Genomic DNA, 14,048 nt, shown 5'->3' with positions numbered 1-14,048 from the left:
ACAGGTACAGAGCTTTGAAGCTCAGCCCTGTAGGGGCCCATGGTCACTGCCAGGAGGCGCCTCAATGCCTACGGAGCCCTGGACCTCAACACTTCCGCCACACCCGGAATTGCTGGGGGGAAGAGGAACAGGGACACCCGGAGTGCTTCCAGGTGCGGAGCTGGCACTTCCACCACAATGGGGAGTACCGGGCGAAGCTCATCGGAAGACACATGGAGCACATCTGGGTGTGTATAAAAGGGGCCGCCTCCCTCCAATCGATGGCTGGAGTCGGGTGGAAGTGGACAGAGCTCAGGAGGAGAGGAAAGAGGCGGCCTGAAGAGAAGGAAAAGGCATTGTTTTGAGGGCCTGGACTGAGGGTGATTGGTGCTGCGGCACTGGGTTTTGTGTGTGTTGAACTTTGTAAATAGTGTAAATAAACGTGTGTGGTGACTTTAAATCATGTCTACCTGTCTGTGTCCGGGCTGTTCCCCACAATGTATATAGAGTGTAAGTTTGTAAAGAGCTGGGATGCCACATGGAGCTCCATTTAATTGTTGGGAACAGAAGTGGAATATAAAAAGAGCAATTTCATTTTCTGATGTGCATTTGCTAGACAGTCACAGACACAGTGTGTATGCTGTTCTCTGGCTGGCCCAAAAATGATAATGTTTGTTGATTCATTAACCAAATGTGTATGTTTATAAAGCATTTAGGTTCACAAACCAGAACAATACACTGATCATTGTAATTGTACTCAAAAATAAGAAAAGAAAATCTCCATAAACAAAAATAAATGTTAAAGAAGAAAGGGTAATAGCATATTTTAATAATGAGTAGATAACAGTAACAAAAATCTAATTTGTTTGGTTAGGTTAACCTTCAAAACTAAAATTTCATGAATGGGAATGTGTGAGAGTGGGGAATGTGAAACTTTTGGTCTTTTGCCTATTCCTGTCTGATCAGATTTTTGTAACTACAGAAAAACGCTGATTTAGTAAATTAGCCAACATTATGGTATTTGAATGATAAAATCTACAACAAAACATTTAACCAAGGCTATTCTGGGACATTTTTAAGTTTACTTTGTGACGAACATGCTTTAAAGAGGTAATATAAAAGATAAAATAATGTTTGCAAGTAGTTTTGGTTGATGTAATAAACTGTTTTTTTTTCCTTGTGTAACCTGAAATGCAAGCAATTAAAACTGAATAATACAACATATTACTAAATCAGAAAGAAGACTTATTTGTAATTAGGTGCAAAAATCAAAACTCTATTTACCTGATCCATCCCCTTCACTTTTAATCTCCTTTGAAAATAATCCTTTTTAAAAATAAATACTGTAGATCAAAGTCACATCTATAATATACAGATGACAGAAGCATGATTGCTTTGCAGTGTATTGCGGCATTTAAATTTTGATGAATTTCATCACCCTTTAACTAATATTAAAATGTGTGCAATGTGAAAACAGTGCTGAAAATTAGAAACTTAGTTTATATTTAAATTATCATCAGATGTTATGCTTCAATATCTGGCTGTAATGTACAGTATAATCTGGTGTGTCTACTATGGGGGCGTCACAGTCTCCTAAACATCAGATACAATTGCACCAACTGCAGTCTCGGGTTCAAAAATGACCTTTTTAAAATACCTTGTACAGGTTTTTTCCTGGCTGGCGCCCTGCCCGGGGTTTGTTTCCTGCCTTGCGCCCTGTGTTGGCTGGGATTGGCTCCAGCAGACCCCCGTGTCCTTGTAGTTAGAATATTGCGGGTAGGATAATGGATGGGTGGATGGTTTTTTCCCTGGCAATAATTCAAGCAATGTAGTTCCTTTCCCTTTAGCCTCCCCTCATTCCTTCAGACAAGTTTTGTCATTATCCTCCTGACTTCAATTCCCCGAATAATGTGAGGCAGTTCCCTTTATGCAGAACCCGACTAAGAGTGCGCACATCAACCATATCGTCCCAGACACTGTTGACCCCCTCCAGTTTGCCTCCTGCCCCAATCGATCAGTGGATGATGCGGTAGCAATAGCCCTACATCACATTCTGCAACACCTGGAAAGTAGCAGAACGTATGCCAGGATGCTTTTCCTGGACTACAGTTCTGCTTTCAATACTGTCCGCCCGGTAAAACTGATCAAGAAGCTGACAGACCTCGGCGTCCCAACTCCCACCTGCAACTGGATCCTGGACTTCTTGACAGATGGACCACAGGTGGTGAGAATGGGAGGACGGGTGTCTGCTGAGCTCACAGTTAGCACAGGATCCCCACAGGGATGTTGCCTTAGCCCCAGACTTTTCACTCTGTACACTTATGACTGTGTCTCCATCCAGGACAACACCATCATCATTTAATACGCTGATGATACCACCATCTTGGGGCTCATCAAGGCGGGGGGCGAGTCAGGGTACAGGACCCTGGTAAACAACATTCTTGTCTACGGAGAGGAGAATGACCTCATGCTCAACATAGACAAGACCAAAGAAATAATATTGGACTTCAGGAAGAATCCTCCCCCTCTACAGCCTCTTATCATCAAAGGGACTGAGGTGGAGAGGGCCGACAGCCACAGATTCCTGGGATTGCAGGTTACATCAGACCTGAGCTGGACTCTTAACACCACAGCCACAGTGAAAAAAGCCCAGCAAAGGCTATATTTTATTAGGTTGCTCAGGAAAGCCGGCCTGAACCATCACCTTCTCACCCTGGCCTACAGAGGACTGATAAGAGAGTATTCTCACCGCAGGTATCACTGTCTGGTATGGGAACGCCACACAGGCAGAGAGGAAGGCTTTGCAAAGAGTCATAAAGACTGCGGAGAGGATCATAGGGACAAAACTTCCTTCCATGGACTTTACTGTATGTACACACATCGTTGTTGGAAAAGAGCAGAGTGAATTATCAGCAACTCACTCCATCCAGCTCACTCCCTGCTCAGACACAAAAACTGTATGTACAACCTGAGACACAGCAGAGTGGACAGCATCATCACTCACAAAACAAGGTTTTTCAACAGCTTTTACCCCGCCACAGTCAGACTGATGGCCAAACAAAATTATTGAATATGTGTAATAACCTCACACTACCTCACTTCACTTGTCATGTAAATGATGAGTGAAAAATGTGCAATATTTTAACTGTGCAATGCCTACAATATATTGTATATTTTTTGTGTAGATATTACCACCTTTCTGTATAGTGCTGGTATAATCTGTATTATTTATTATATTGTTTTACTGTTTTTTAATTTTTTTTTAATGTTTTACTATGACTCAGACAGAGCTCTGCACAAGAATTCCAATGTGCTTTGACTGTTGGTTTTATGCACAAATGGCAACTAAAAGAACTTTGAACCTTGAACCTTCCAATGTCAGGATTTTACATGGAGGAAGCACTTACGTATCAGGCGGAAGCCCCAAAAAGTAGGGACAAACATTCACTTCAAATGCCCTGGTTGAACCTATAGAACACAGAAGGGCTGCCCCATGGGACTACAGTTTCCAGCATGCCCTGTGGTTGTGTGCATGAGTACACCATCCTAGGAATGCTGTCACCCAGAACATCGTGGATATTGGAAGGCTACATTCCCATGTCTATCCGCTGCTCTGGCCTCAGGTCCAGGCAAAGGTCTTCTATCAAACCCCGCCATCCATTCGTTCTTCCATGCTGTCATATTGGCATGGCCTTACGCCTTACTTCTGACCATCCATTATTATGGCCACCCAGCCAGATAAGGGTACAGGGTTTGTCCCAGCTGTTCATCCCACTGGCTTTTTAACTTTTTTTTTCCTTTATAAAGCACATAGGAATACTTTTGATTAGAAATGGCCATTCAGCCCAAAATAACATGTCGCCTAACCTCTGCAAAATATCATCAAGTTGAGTTGCTTATGTCCAAAGTACTACTATCCAGTGCACTGTTTGGTAACATATTTGATGTTTTGCTCTATGTGAAGAAAAAATTAATGTTTGTATGACATTTACTTTTAAACAGCTTCCTTGTCTATCTCCACAGTGAAGTTGAAGAGCTAACCTTAGAGTATTGGCTGGCATTCCCTTCATAAATTCTGAAAATTTTTGTAATGTCTGCTCTAAACATCCACTTAGTTAAACTGAAATGAATCGACTTCTTCAGCCTTTCCTTGTATTCCTTGTAGCTCATGCCTGAGCAGCCCTAGAATCAGTGTAGTCACTCTTCTCTGGACTTTCTCAAGCATTGCTTTATCTTTTTTATATGAAGAAGGTAAGCACCTTGGGATGGTAGTTACATGTGAAGAACCCAGTATACTGTAAAGTCAACACTGCTTGTGATCACTTTGCCTGCCAGTTGTCTTTGAAAAACTAATAAACCATTTAAAGCAAATGCAGAATGTAAAGTAAACACGGAGACAAGTGTGAAGGACATGTTGGTCACATGATTGCCAGCTAAGTGTTTGCAGTCATTTTATACAATGCACTAAAAACTTAAAACTGGCAGAAGCATTCTTTTGGATAACAAGAATTTTGCTTGATAGGTTTAATAGCCATCTTTTCATTTTTGACCCATGGTCAGGGTATAAGTGAGGCAAAGCCAATCCAGCATCAAAGATCCCACTTTGGATTTGCACCACAGGACACATACAACTACCCCATAATCAGTCAGTGTGACAGAATGACTGTGTACAGATAGACGAAACTGGAGGGTATAGCAGAAGCTTCCATTATTGTGTAGAGATTGTGGAGATTACAGTATTAGAAAAACTTATTGCAGAAATTGGCAATGCTCGCCACTATGGCACCATCCTGGCATTTTTTGTAATATATTTCTTTTTTCTAAAATGATTTACTTACAGGGCAACACAGTAGAGAAGTAGATAGTGTCTCACCTTCATAGGTCCAGGGGACCGTATTCAAATCATGGTGCAGACACTGCTAGTGTGACATTGAGATGTTCTCCCTGTGTCTCTGACAGGTTTTCCTCTGGGTACTTCTTATTTCCTCCTGCATCCTTGAAGACATGCAGGTTTGGTATAAATATTGACTGGGTGAGAATGAGTGTGGATCATTCTGTCAGTGCTCCCTGCAATGCATTGGCAACTGCCCAGAGTGTTGATGTCTGTCTTATGGTCTGTGTTGGTGGATCAGGCTTTCATTCCCTAGGAGTGGCTAAAAGGGATTAAAATATGAACAAACTAATGACATGCCTTTATATTTGTCATGTTTTTCATGATTTTCTATTAGCAGGAAGGTCTAGTTTGTTAAATACACCCTGTTTGCTGTATGAAAAATGATGTTCTTAATTTTAGTATGTTACTTCTTGTTTGTGTTTTTTTTTTGTTTGTTTGGTTTATGTTTGTTTTTCTTTGCGTCTGTCCCTGCATGCCTTTTACACAGATAAGTCAAACAACACAAATAAGCATATACAAAAGGGTGCAGATAAACCAAGTAGACTTCATTTGCAGTGAGCAGCTGTTTGTGCCTTATAAGTGCAGATGTTAATCACAGAGAACACGCAGGGTGGTGCCAAACTATTCTTGGAAAGGGGCACCCACTCCCTAGGTCTAAGGCACACTAAAGCTGTTTTTCTTTACTTCGTAATTTAGAGAGCTTCTGTAAGTATCATTTGCAGCTTTTTCATTTCAATATTATACTTTTAAAAGCAGTTTATATTAGACATAGTGAATTGTTAATGGGGTCTTGTCTGACTGACGTCTAAAAGCAGTTTATATTAGACATAGGGAATTGTTAATGGGGTCTTGTCTGACTGACATCTACCGTCAAACTGTCTAGCATTACATGACATGTTGTTTGTTTTCCTGTAGTCTGAAGTACTCTAAAATAGTCAGTAGAATTAAATATAAAATTAAATTACTGTCTAATTAAACTGTGAATGTTTTTCTTTAATACAAATTGGATATTCCAAATTGATGATAATATAATTTATTGCTTAAGACTTATAATTTTGAGTCCATTTTGAGCTCATTATAGGGGAAATGTAAATTGCAACATGTGCTGTTTTGTTTTATTTGCGATTTTTTTTTTTAATTTTATTAATTTTATTGAAATCACGCATCATTCCATACAAATAAATCAATTTTTACAAAAATAGGATTGAAAACAAATCAACCTCCACCCCTGAGAAAGAGAGCTAGGCCAGCAGAGTAAAACTTAAAGCTAGTAAAAATAAGTAAATAGATGAATTAATAAGTGAATAAACAAAAATGGAGAAAAAAGGGGGAGAGAATCTGCTTCCTCAGTGATTTAAAAGCTCATTCTAAAATGTTATTGATCAGATCCTGCCAGGTTTTGAAAAAGTTCTGGACAGATCCTCCAAGTGAGAATTTGATTTTTTCCAATTTCAAATAGTATACAACATCAGTTACCCACTGACTTAGAATAGGAGAGTTAGGATTCTTCCAGTTTAGCAAGATAAGTCTGCGTGCCAATAGTGAAGTAAAGGCAATCACAGTTTGTTTGTCCTTCTCCACTTTAAGCCCCTCTGTGAGCCCACCAAACACAACTGTTAGTGATTAGGAGGGATTGTGACAGGCTGTCTGAAAGGCATTTAAAGATTTTGGTCCAGAATGATGTTAATTTGGCGCAGGCCCAGAACATGTGGCCCAATGAGGCTGGAACTTGATTGCAATGTTCGCAGGTTGGATTTTGCACTAGAAACATTTTGGACAATTTTAAGCGAGACATATGTGCTCGATATATAATTTTGAGTTGAATAATTGTATGCTTTGCACATATGGAGCTCGAGTGGATTCTCTGCATTGCTACCTTCCACTCCTTTTCTTAGATATTAAGTGAGAGATCCTTTTCCCACTGTCCTCTTAGATCTTTGAAAGGGAGGGACTGTAAAATGGTTTTATATATTGCAGAAATCCTGTCTTAGTCCTCAAGACTGATCAATATTTTTTCCGTCATAGAGGTGGGTGGGAGGTATGGAAAATTGGGCAGGTTCTGTTTAGCAAAGTTTCTGATTTGAAGGTAGCGAAAGAAATGTGTTGCTGGGAAGTTAAATTTGGAATGTAATTGTTCATAGGATGCAAAGACGTTGTCTATGTACAGATGTCTAAGTGATTTAATCCCAAATGTTTTCCAGATATTAAAAACTGCATATGTTTGCGAGGGTGGAAAAAGATGGTTCTTGTGCAGAGGTGCCACAGTTAAAAGCTTCTTTATCTTGAAATGCTTCCTACATTGGTTCCATATTCTGAGTGAGTGAAGTACAATTGGGTTGTTAGTATATTGGCAATAACTTGCATTTATTGGGGTACAAAGCAAGGAATGTAAAGAAATGCTGCAGGATTTTATTTCTATTGCCGACCTAGTCTGTGTATGTTCATCTATTTGTGTCCATGTCCAGGTTTTTATGGCTTGTATGTTTGCTGCCCAGTAATAAAATTGAAACTTAGGTAGAGCCATGCCACCTTCTGCCTTAGGTCTTTGTAGGGTCACTGTTTGGATACATGGATGTTTTGAATTCCAAATAAATGAGGTGAATAAATGGTTGAATCTAATTTCTTAAAAAATGATTTATTGATGTATGTTGGAATGTTTTGAAATAAAAAGAGAAGCTTAGGAAGGATATTCATCTTAACAATGTTAATTCTTCCAGCTAAAGTGAGATGAAGCGTTGACCATCTATTCAAGTCTTGCTTAATTTTTTCCATACAGACGGCGAAATTTTGTTGAAAGATTTGAGATTCTACTTATGAGGTATCTTGTCATGTTGAACTTACAGATTAAATTAATGTGGCACAATTAATTTAAGGCTAATATAGTTTCCTCATGTGTGCATGTACACTATTGTCCTTGGATAAATGTTGTTGAAGTGCTGAAGATGATGAAGAGTGGCACAGCAGCACCCCCTTTAGCTTTAGGTGTTCGCTGTATTGAGGGCAGAGTGGGTCTCAGAGGTGACAGATGTGTGCAAGTTGATAGTAAAGAAAAGAAGGTGTGCACTAGGTGTGAATGAGTGATTCATTATATTACTTGTCTTATTTGAGTCTATATTGAAAATTTCAAGTGAAAGTTATCAAAATGTACTTGGGTTTTGTGCCTTGCAATTTTAGCCAGGGAAAAGCATTGCATTGCTGTGCCCAAGGTCTGTCACATTAGACCTGCACACTTTCCTGAGCATTAGAGGCTAACTCCTCTTTAGCCATTCCCATGTATATGGACTTGGCTAACAAACACAATAATCTTTATAAAGGACTTCATTAGCATGCAATAGGCTGCAAGAGGTTGTGGAGACATTGATCTTCGCAAAGGAGTTAAGTAATGTAGAGTGTAAAACTCTGCTATTCACTAACAAATCCATTAATTTCAACATATCACACCTGTCATCGTTGCCTATTTGTCAACCAGCCAGAATGATAAGATCCACTGACTTGTTGTGCCACTCTTTTTAAATGCTTGTTTAGTGTTTATTGCTCCTACTCTGTGATACAAACTGTTGGTTGGTTTTGTGGAAATCCATCAATGGATTTATTCAGATCACCCTTAAAAATTCATCTATTATCTCTTGCAATTTGATTGTCTGCACTGTAACTAATGTATGGTGGCTCAAAGTAAACTATCAGAGTAACACTATTATCTCTCTATTATATATAAAAATCCTGGGACGAAACGAGACTTTTTAGCCGGGGACGAGGCGTGACTTTTTCAGAGAGATAATTTCATGTCCTGTGAGACGAGACTTTGAGCCAAGAGATTTAACTACGCCCAGGGCCGGAAATAAAAGACAAAGAGTAGAAGACAAAGTAGAACGTCGTGAAGAGGTTCAAAAACATTGGCGCGATACACATGCAAAGCAGGTTAGAGATTATGAAAGTACTAAAATTCGAAAGTCTGAAAAAAATTATAGTAAAGATCGCATTAGCGCAAACAAATGGAACTTATTACTTGGTGAAATAACGGAACAGCGAAAAGAGATTGAATATATGGACATAGGTGATTTGACAGAAGTATGTTGATATTGTTCAGATTTAAACTTTAAGTCAGGCACTTGTAGATAGTCTAATTCGTGTTGCCATCAGGGAAAAGTAGTGTTGCTTCCCAATGAAGAGGCGCATCTGCGAGAATTAAAAGATTTGTTGTTTGGTGAAAGTGAAATCCACATACGTGGGCGGCAGAGACGCGAAGTGGCTGGTGCGTAGTGGAGGCTGGGGGGTTGGCAAGTGAAGTGAGCAGGGGGCGAAACCCCATAGTTATTTTAGATATTCAACATCTGTCCAGTTTTTCCACCCACTTATTCAATGCAGGGTCACAAGGAACTGGAGTCTTGATGGCACTGGGCACAAACCCGAAGCCATACCTAAATGGTATGCCATTGCATTACAGAGTAATGGGGATTTTATGAGTATACAGTACATCATCATCCTATTCTAGTTTGCAGCTCATGTCTGTCACAACTCCTTTGCCAAGTGTGCCTATTCAGAAGCGTGGCTTTCTTTCAGCAACTGGAAATAATACACAGAAATTTTGTTATAAAGTTTGGAATAAAGTGTTACAATGAAGAAACTGATACATTTCTTAAGAAAATGTTCCCCTTGTGGTCCCATTACATTTGCTGTAAATATTGGGATTCGGCTGTAAAATTTTCACAAAATTAGATGCAGATTTTTCCAACCATATATCCTTTTTAAAAATACTCGTACGTAATCTTGTTCAATGATGATTGGGCTAGAACCTATCTCAGCAGCATTGGGCAAAAGACAGGAAGCAGGTCCAGATGTTGTCACCACTACATTTCAGAACACACGCAGGCGTGCACACACACACACACAGAGTCAGTTTACAGTCACTAAATAATTAAAGCAGCATGCCTTGAGGGGAAGAAGAAGCTGGCAGATCCAAATACAGAAAACAAAATCTATACAGACATAGGGAGAATGTGCAAACTCCATAATTACAAAAATGTGGGATAGAAACCCAATAACCTAGAACTTTAAAACATCACTAAATGATAAAAATGTGAAAGCAATGTACTTGAAGTTGTTCCTACTTTTGTAATTAGTTCATTAAGAAGTCTTACTTGATTGTATACTGTTTATATTATATGTTTGTATTGCATTAATTTATTCATTTAGTGCTTTTATTCAAATCGCCTCTAATGTCACTCAATACCACCTTTACAGAGAACACCATCTTCGTTATTATTTTTATTTCTATATTTCCAGCGTGAGTACTGTGTTACTCACTTAGGGTCATGCCGTGATTCAGTGGCTAGTTTTGAACTGGAAATCTTGATTATAATACAACACATTAGGCATTAGAACACAATTTCAAGAGTGCAAACTTCTGAAATCTAATCTGGGCTGTTAGGCCACCAGTTCTTCTCTTTGAGTAGCAGTGCATTTACATAAGAACACTTCTAAATATTGCAATTGTATTCCGTTGTAAGTATAAAGCTACACTGCTCCTTGAGTATGAAGCACCATAAAGGGACTTTTACACTTATTTATTTAGTGCCTAAAAATAACAGGTATGGTTCTAAATATTTCTGGTATTTTTACAACTTCAACACTGGCAGGTTTTGTAGTGGCAATTGAACCACAGACTTTGTACTTTGTAATACAATGCATTAGCCATTAGGGGGCACCCAACCTTGAACAGCTTTAACATGTCAGGCTAAGAAATAACTGCAAAGCTTTACCAACTAAACCAATAACTGCAAAGCTTTACCAACTGTTTAACTGGAAAGAATTGTGTTAGGATTTATAAAAAATTAGCTATCAAATTAAACATTTTGTCACTTGGCTATTTCAAATGTAAATGTTCACTTAACAGAAACACGATGAACTATATAATATGTTGTAATGGCATCAAACTGTGCAAGAACTGTACCACACCCTTGTGGACCTGAAATGTATTAAGTAGGCTAGGAAATGGGGTGGGGTTGGGGGGGCTGGCATAATACATCATTTTTCTGCCAAAGACCCATTTGATTTAGGTGATAAAAACTGACTGAGTGCATAAAAACGATATGTTTGTAAATGGTATGTTTATGACCTGCATTCAACCTTTAAATGAAAAGAAATGTAATTCAATCCTGTTGTATGTTTTGGACCATATTAAAGAGAGACATTAAGTACTAAACCGAAGCAGCAGATTTTATCAATATCACAAATGTTTTTTTTTGAAAAGGTACAGAATTTCAAGTTTCACATATCTGCCTGTGGCGTCAGCTACATGCAGAAGTTAAAGCATTTAATCAATTGTAATTAATTGTGCAGAGCCTTGTTGCACAGTATTATGACTGTACAAGGGTTTTGCATTTAAGAAACATGGCTGACGGTATATGTTGCATATTTATATTATGGCTGCATATACAGTAGCAATGCTGACCTTTTTTTTTACTTGACTTAATAATATCATAAGTACAAATTGTAAAAGACAACATGTAGAAAACAAAAAAAAATATTGAATAAATAATTTAATTAGATATGGGATTTACTATGCCACATTATATATAAATGAGTCTGTGAATTCTACAACCCTTCACTGGATGAAGCATGCACATAAAATGGATGGATGGATTTTGACAATTTAGTGATACATTGAGAAGCGTAGTGGACAGCGATACTGGTCTCCCTGGTTCCCATGACTGGCTGTTATCTTTGTGAATATTGTGTTTCAGTAATTGATGTGTACATGAATTGGTCCTGTGATTTCCCCTGTCCAGTTTATGTTTTATGTCTAATGTTTCTGGGAAAGACTTTGCCTTCCCCCACCACCCTGAAATGGATTAAGCAAGTTTGAGTGTTTTATGCTACATTTATGTTATCCAGTTAGCACTGTCATTAAAGAGGGCGGCTAAACAAATATATGTCATGACAATCTGAATTTGTGACATTTGGCCGAATTGTTATCCATCCATCCATTATCCAACCTGCTATATCCTAATTACAGGGTCACAGAAGTCTGCTGGAGTCAATCCCAGCCAGCACAGGGCACAAACCCCGGGCAGGGCACCAGCCCACTGCAGGGCACACACACACACCAAGCACACACTAGGGACAATTTAGGATCAGCAATGCACCTAACCTGCATGTCTTTGGACTGTGGGAGAAAACCCACGCAGACACAGGGAGAACATGCAAACTCCACGCAGGGAGGACTTATTATAATGAGTTTTGATATTGTAATGATCAATCTAGGCCTCTTATAGTGTTGTGATGACATCACCCCACAGAAAACAACAATTTTCCCAGGCTTCACAAATGTTATTTAACTCAACAGATAAGGTGGCTTGAATCAGTTAATTCAGTTGACTACTACCTGGTTGGCTGTAAGGCCGAGAGCTCAAGACCCAAGGTCTGTTCTGCATGTGAAGGATGAGCCACAGCAGGTGCTATGGGTGAACTTGGTCTTGGTTGCAGTTGTGTCCAGAATTTTGGATTCTGCTGAATGAAAAATGGCAAATTTAAATAAGAGAAAGAACAGCACTGTGCAAGCCTGTTGCAGATTGATAAGAACAATGCCAGCTGCCTGAGCAACAGCTCATGTCTCTTTAGCGGAGCCATTAAAGTTGATTATGTGCCCAATTCATAGTGTGAGGGCTCAAGCTCCAGTAAGCAGTTTCTAATGGAGACCTTAAACATATGTTGCCATGTCAGTATATTTTTAAACACAGAATCTAATTCAAAATATGGATGGTCCATATCCCTACTGTTTTCAACTAATTCAAATGAAGGATCACCTTTGGTGTGGTCTTGATAGTGTAAATATCTTAAAATCCATCCATCCATCCATCCATTTTCCAACCCGCTGAATCCGAACACAGGGTCACGGGGGTCTGCTGGAGCCAATCCCAGCCAACACAGGGCACAAGGCAGGAAACAATCCTGGGCAGGGTGCCAACCCACCGCAGATATCTTAAAATACTGCATCTAATTATTTCTAAGTGTTAACCGAATGCTGACAAATTAGGGAAACATCATTAACTATGATGTCAGTTACATAATATTTATTATAAGGTTTTTGCAAATGACTAAAATGAGCATTTTCTTTAATGTGACATTGACAGTTTGCATATATTATTTGCATATGTATTTCTAAGCATTGACAAAGTGTTGAAACACCATTAGCTATGATGTTTATTACATTCAGTATATTTTTTCTTCTTCCTTTCAGGTTATCTACTGTATAGCAAAAAGAAATAGAAGCCAAGCTGCAAAATGACAGCTACAGTACCTCCAGAAGACAAGTAAGTTTTCACTTACACTTAAATGATCACAGAATATTCCATTACAGACTAGCAGCTGTGTTTTGTTTTATGTTAAATGTGTATGTAGCATATTTCAGTAGCCGGCAGACTAAGCATACAGTATATGATCTAAATGGGGCAAGTCACCTGTGTGTAACAATAACCTTTCTGGACTTATTTTGTCCACAGCCCCAGGAAGGTTCTCTTTAGGATTTTGTTTTCCTTGCACCTGATGTTGCTGGAATAGGCTCCAGCTCCCTGAAACTCATACATTAAGCTAGGCAGGATCTTTAAATGTTTAGATGTTTGCAGCTTTTGAATACATAAAATGTCTTGGGCATGTGGGCTAGTAGGCTACTGTTGTTTTAGGGCTAGACATTGAAATAAAGGAACAAGCAGACATGATCCTCATGTTTGCCACTAAACAGTTAAATTGCAACCAGATGGTTGGTGATTTACTTACATTGTCTGGGAACCTCTCCATAGAGCAATTTGTGAAACCCTGCCAGTGGTTGCTTTTTGGATCACCTGTCCCTGGGGGTAATTTTATTATACAGTTGACTCTTCAGTGCCCGTCCAAGCTGTTCTGATTCTGCTATATTGTTCCACCAGTGTACAGTATGTAAACCTGCTTCATTTAGTTCATGTTTGTTGGGTGCTGGAGCCTACTTCAGCAAGGCAAGGCAAAAAAATCAGGTTGCTTGCCCATAGCAGTGCCCAGTAATGCTTACATCCACATGTACCTACAATTAATCTAGCCTTCAGGATGAACAAGAAAAATCAGAGCACTCCCTGCTAAGCATTGGACCCAGTGGCGTAGCTCGAGTTTGTGCCGCTCGGAGCAAGGTGGTGGTTCAATTTGC

At 39.2% G+C, this 14,048-nt stretch overlaps 2 protein-coding genes and 1 long non-coding RNA gene across 10 annotated transcripts in view; 2 read left to right on the top strand and 1 right to left on the bottom strand.

Annotated features, from left to right (window-relative positions):
• Positions 1-5,203, bottom strand: part of LOC127525918 (uncharacterized) — a 53,489-nt gene extending 48,286 nt beyond the window's left edge. The window contains exon 1 of the long non-coding RNA XR_007933543.1: positions 4,818-5,203. This is a non-coding gene — a long non-coding RNA (uncharacterized LOC127525918). The remainder of the gene's footprint in view (positions 1-4,817) is intronic.
• The window catches only part of LOC114666113 (spectrin beta chain, non-erythrocytic 1), a 521,913-nt gene that overhangs the window by 402,376 nt on the left and 105,489 nt on the right, over positions 1-14,048 (top strand). The window lies entirely within an intron of this gene.
• slc29a1a (solute carrier family 29 member 1a) overlaps positions 1-14,048 on the top strand; it is a 198,321-nt gene that overhangs the window by 130,158 nt on the left and 54,115 nt on the right. For 7 of the 8 annotated variants that reach the window (XM_051919215.1, XM_028820183.2, XM_028820189.2 and 4 more), the window contains one exon: positions 13,113-13,185. In XM_051919215.1, coding sequence (XP_051775175.1) covers positions 13,157-13,185 — 29 coding nt within the window. In that variant the 5' untranslated portion in view covers positions 13,113-13,156. Of the gene's footprint in view, positions 1-5,473; positions 5,579-13,112; positions 13,186-14,048 lie in introns of those variants that run through there. The other variant, XM_028820187.2, reaches the window with a different exon arrangement.

The sequence above is a fragment of the Erpetoichthys calabaricus genome, chromosome 15, assembly GCF_900747795.2.
Source record: "Erpetoichthys calabaricus chromosome 15, fErpCal1.3, whole genome shotgun sequence".
In the NCBI taxonomy this organism is placed as follows: Eukaryota; Metazoa; Chordata; class Cladistia; order Polypteriformes; family Polypteridae; genus Erpetoichthys; species Erpetoichthys calabaricus.
Note: the sequence above shows the minus strand (reverse complement) of the source record. Positions and strands in the feature narration are given on the sequence as shown.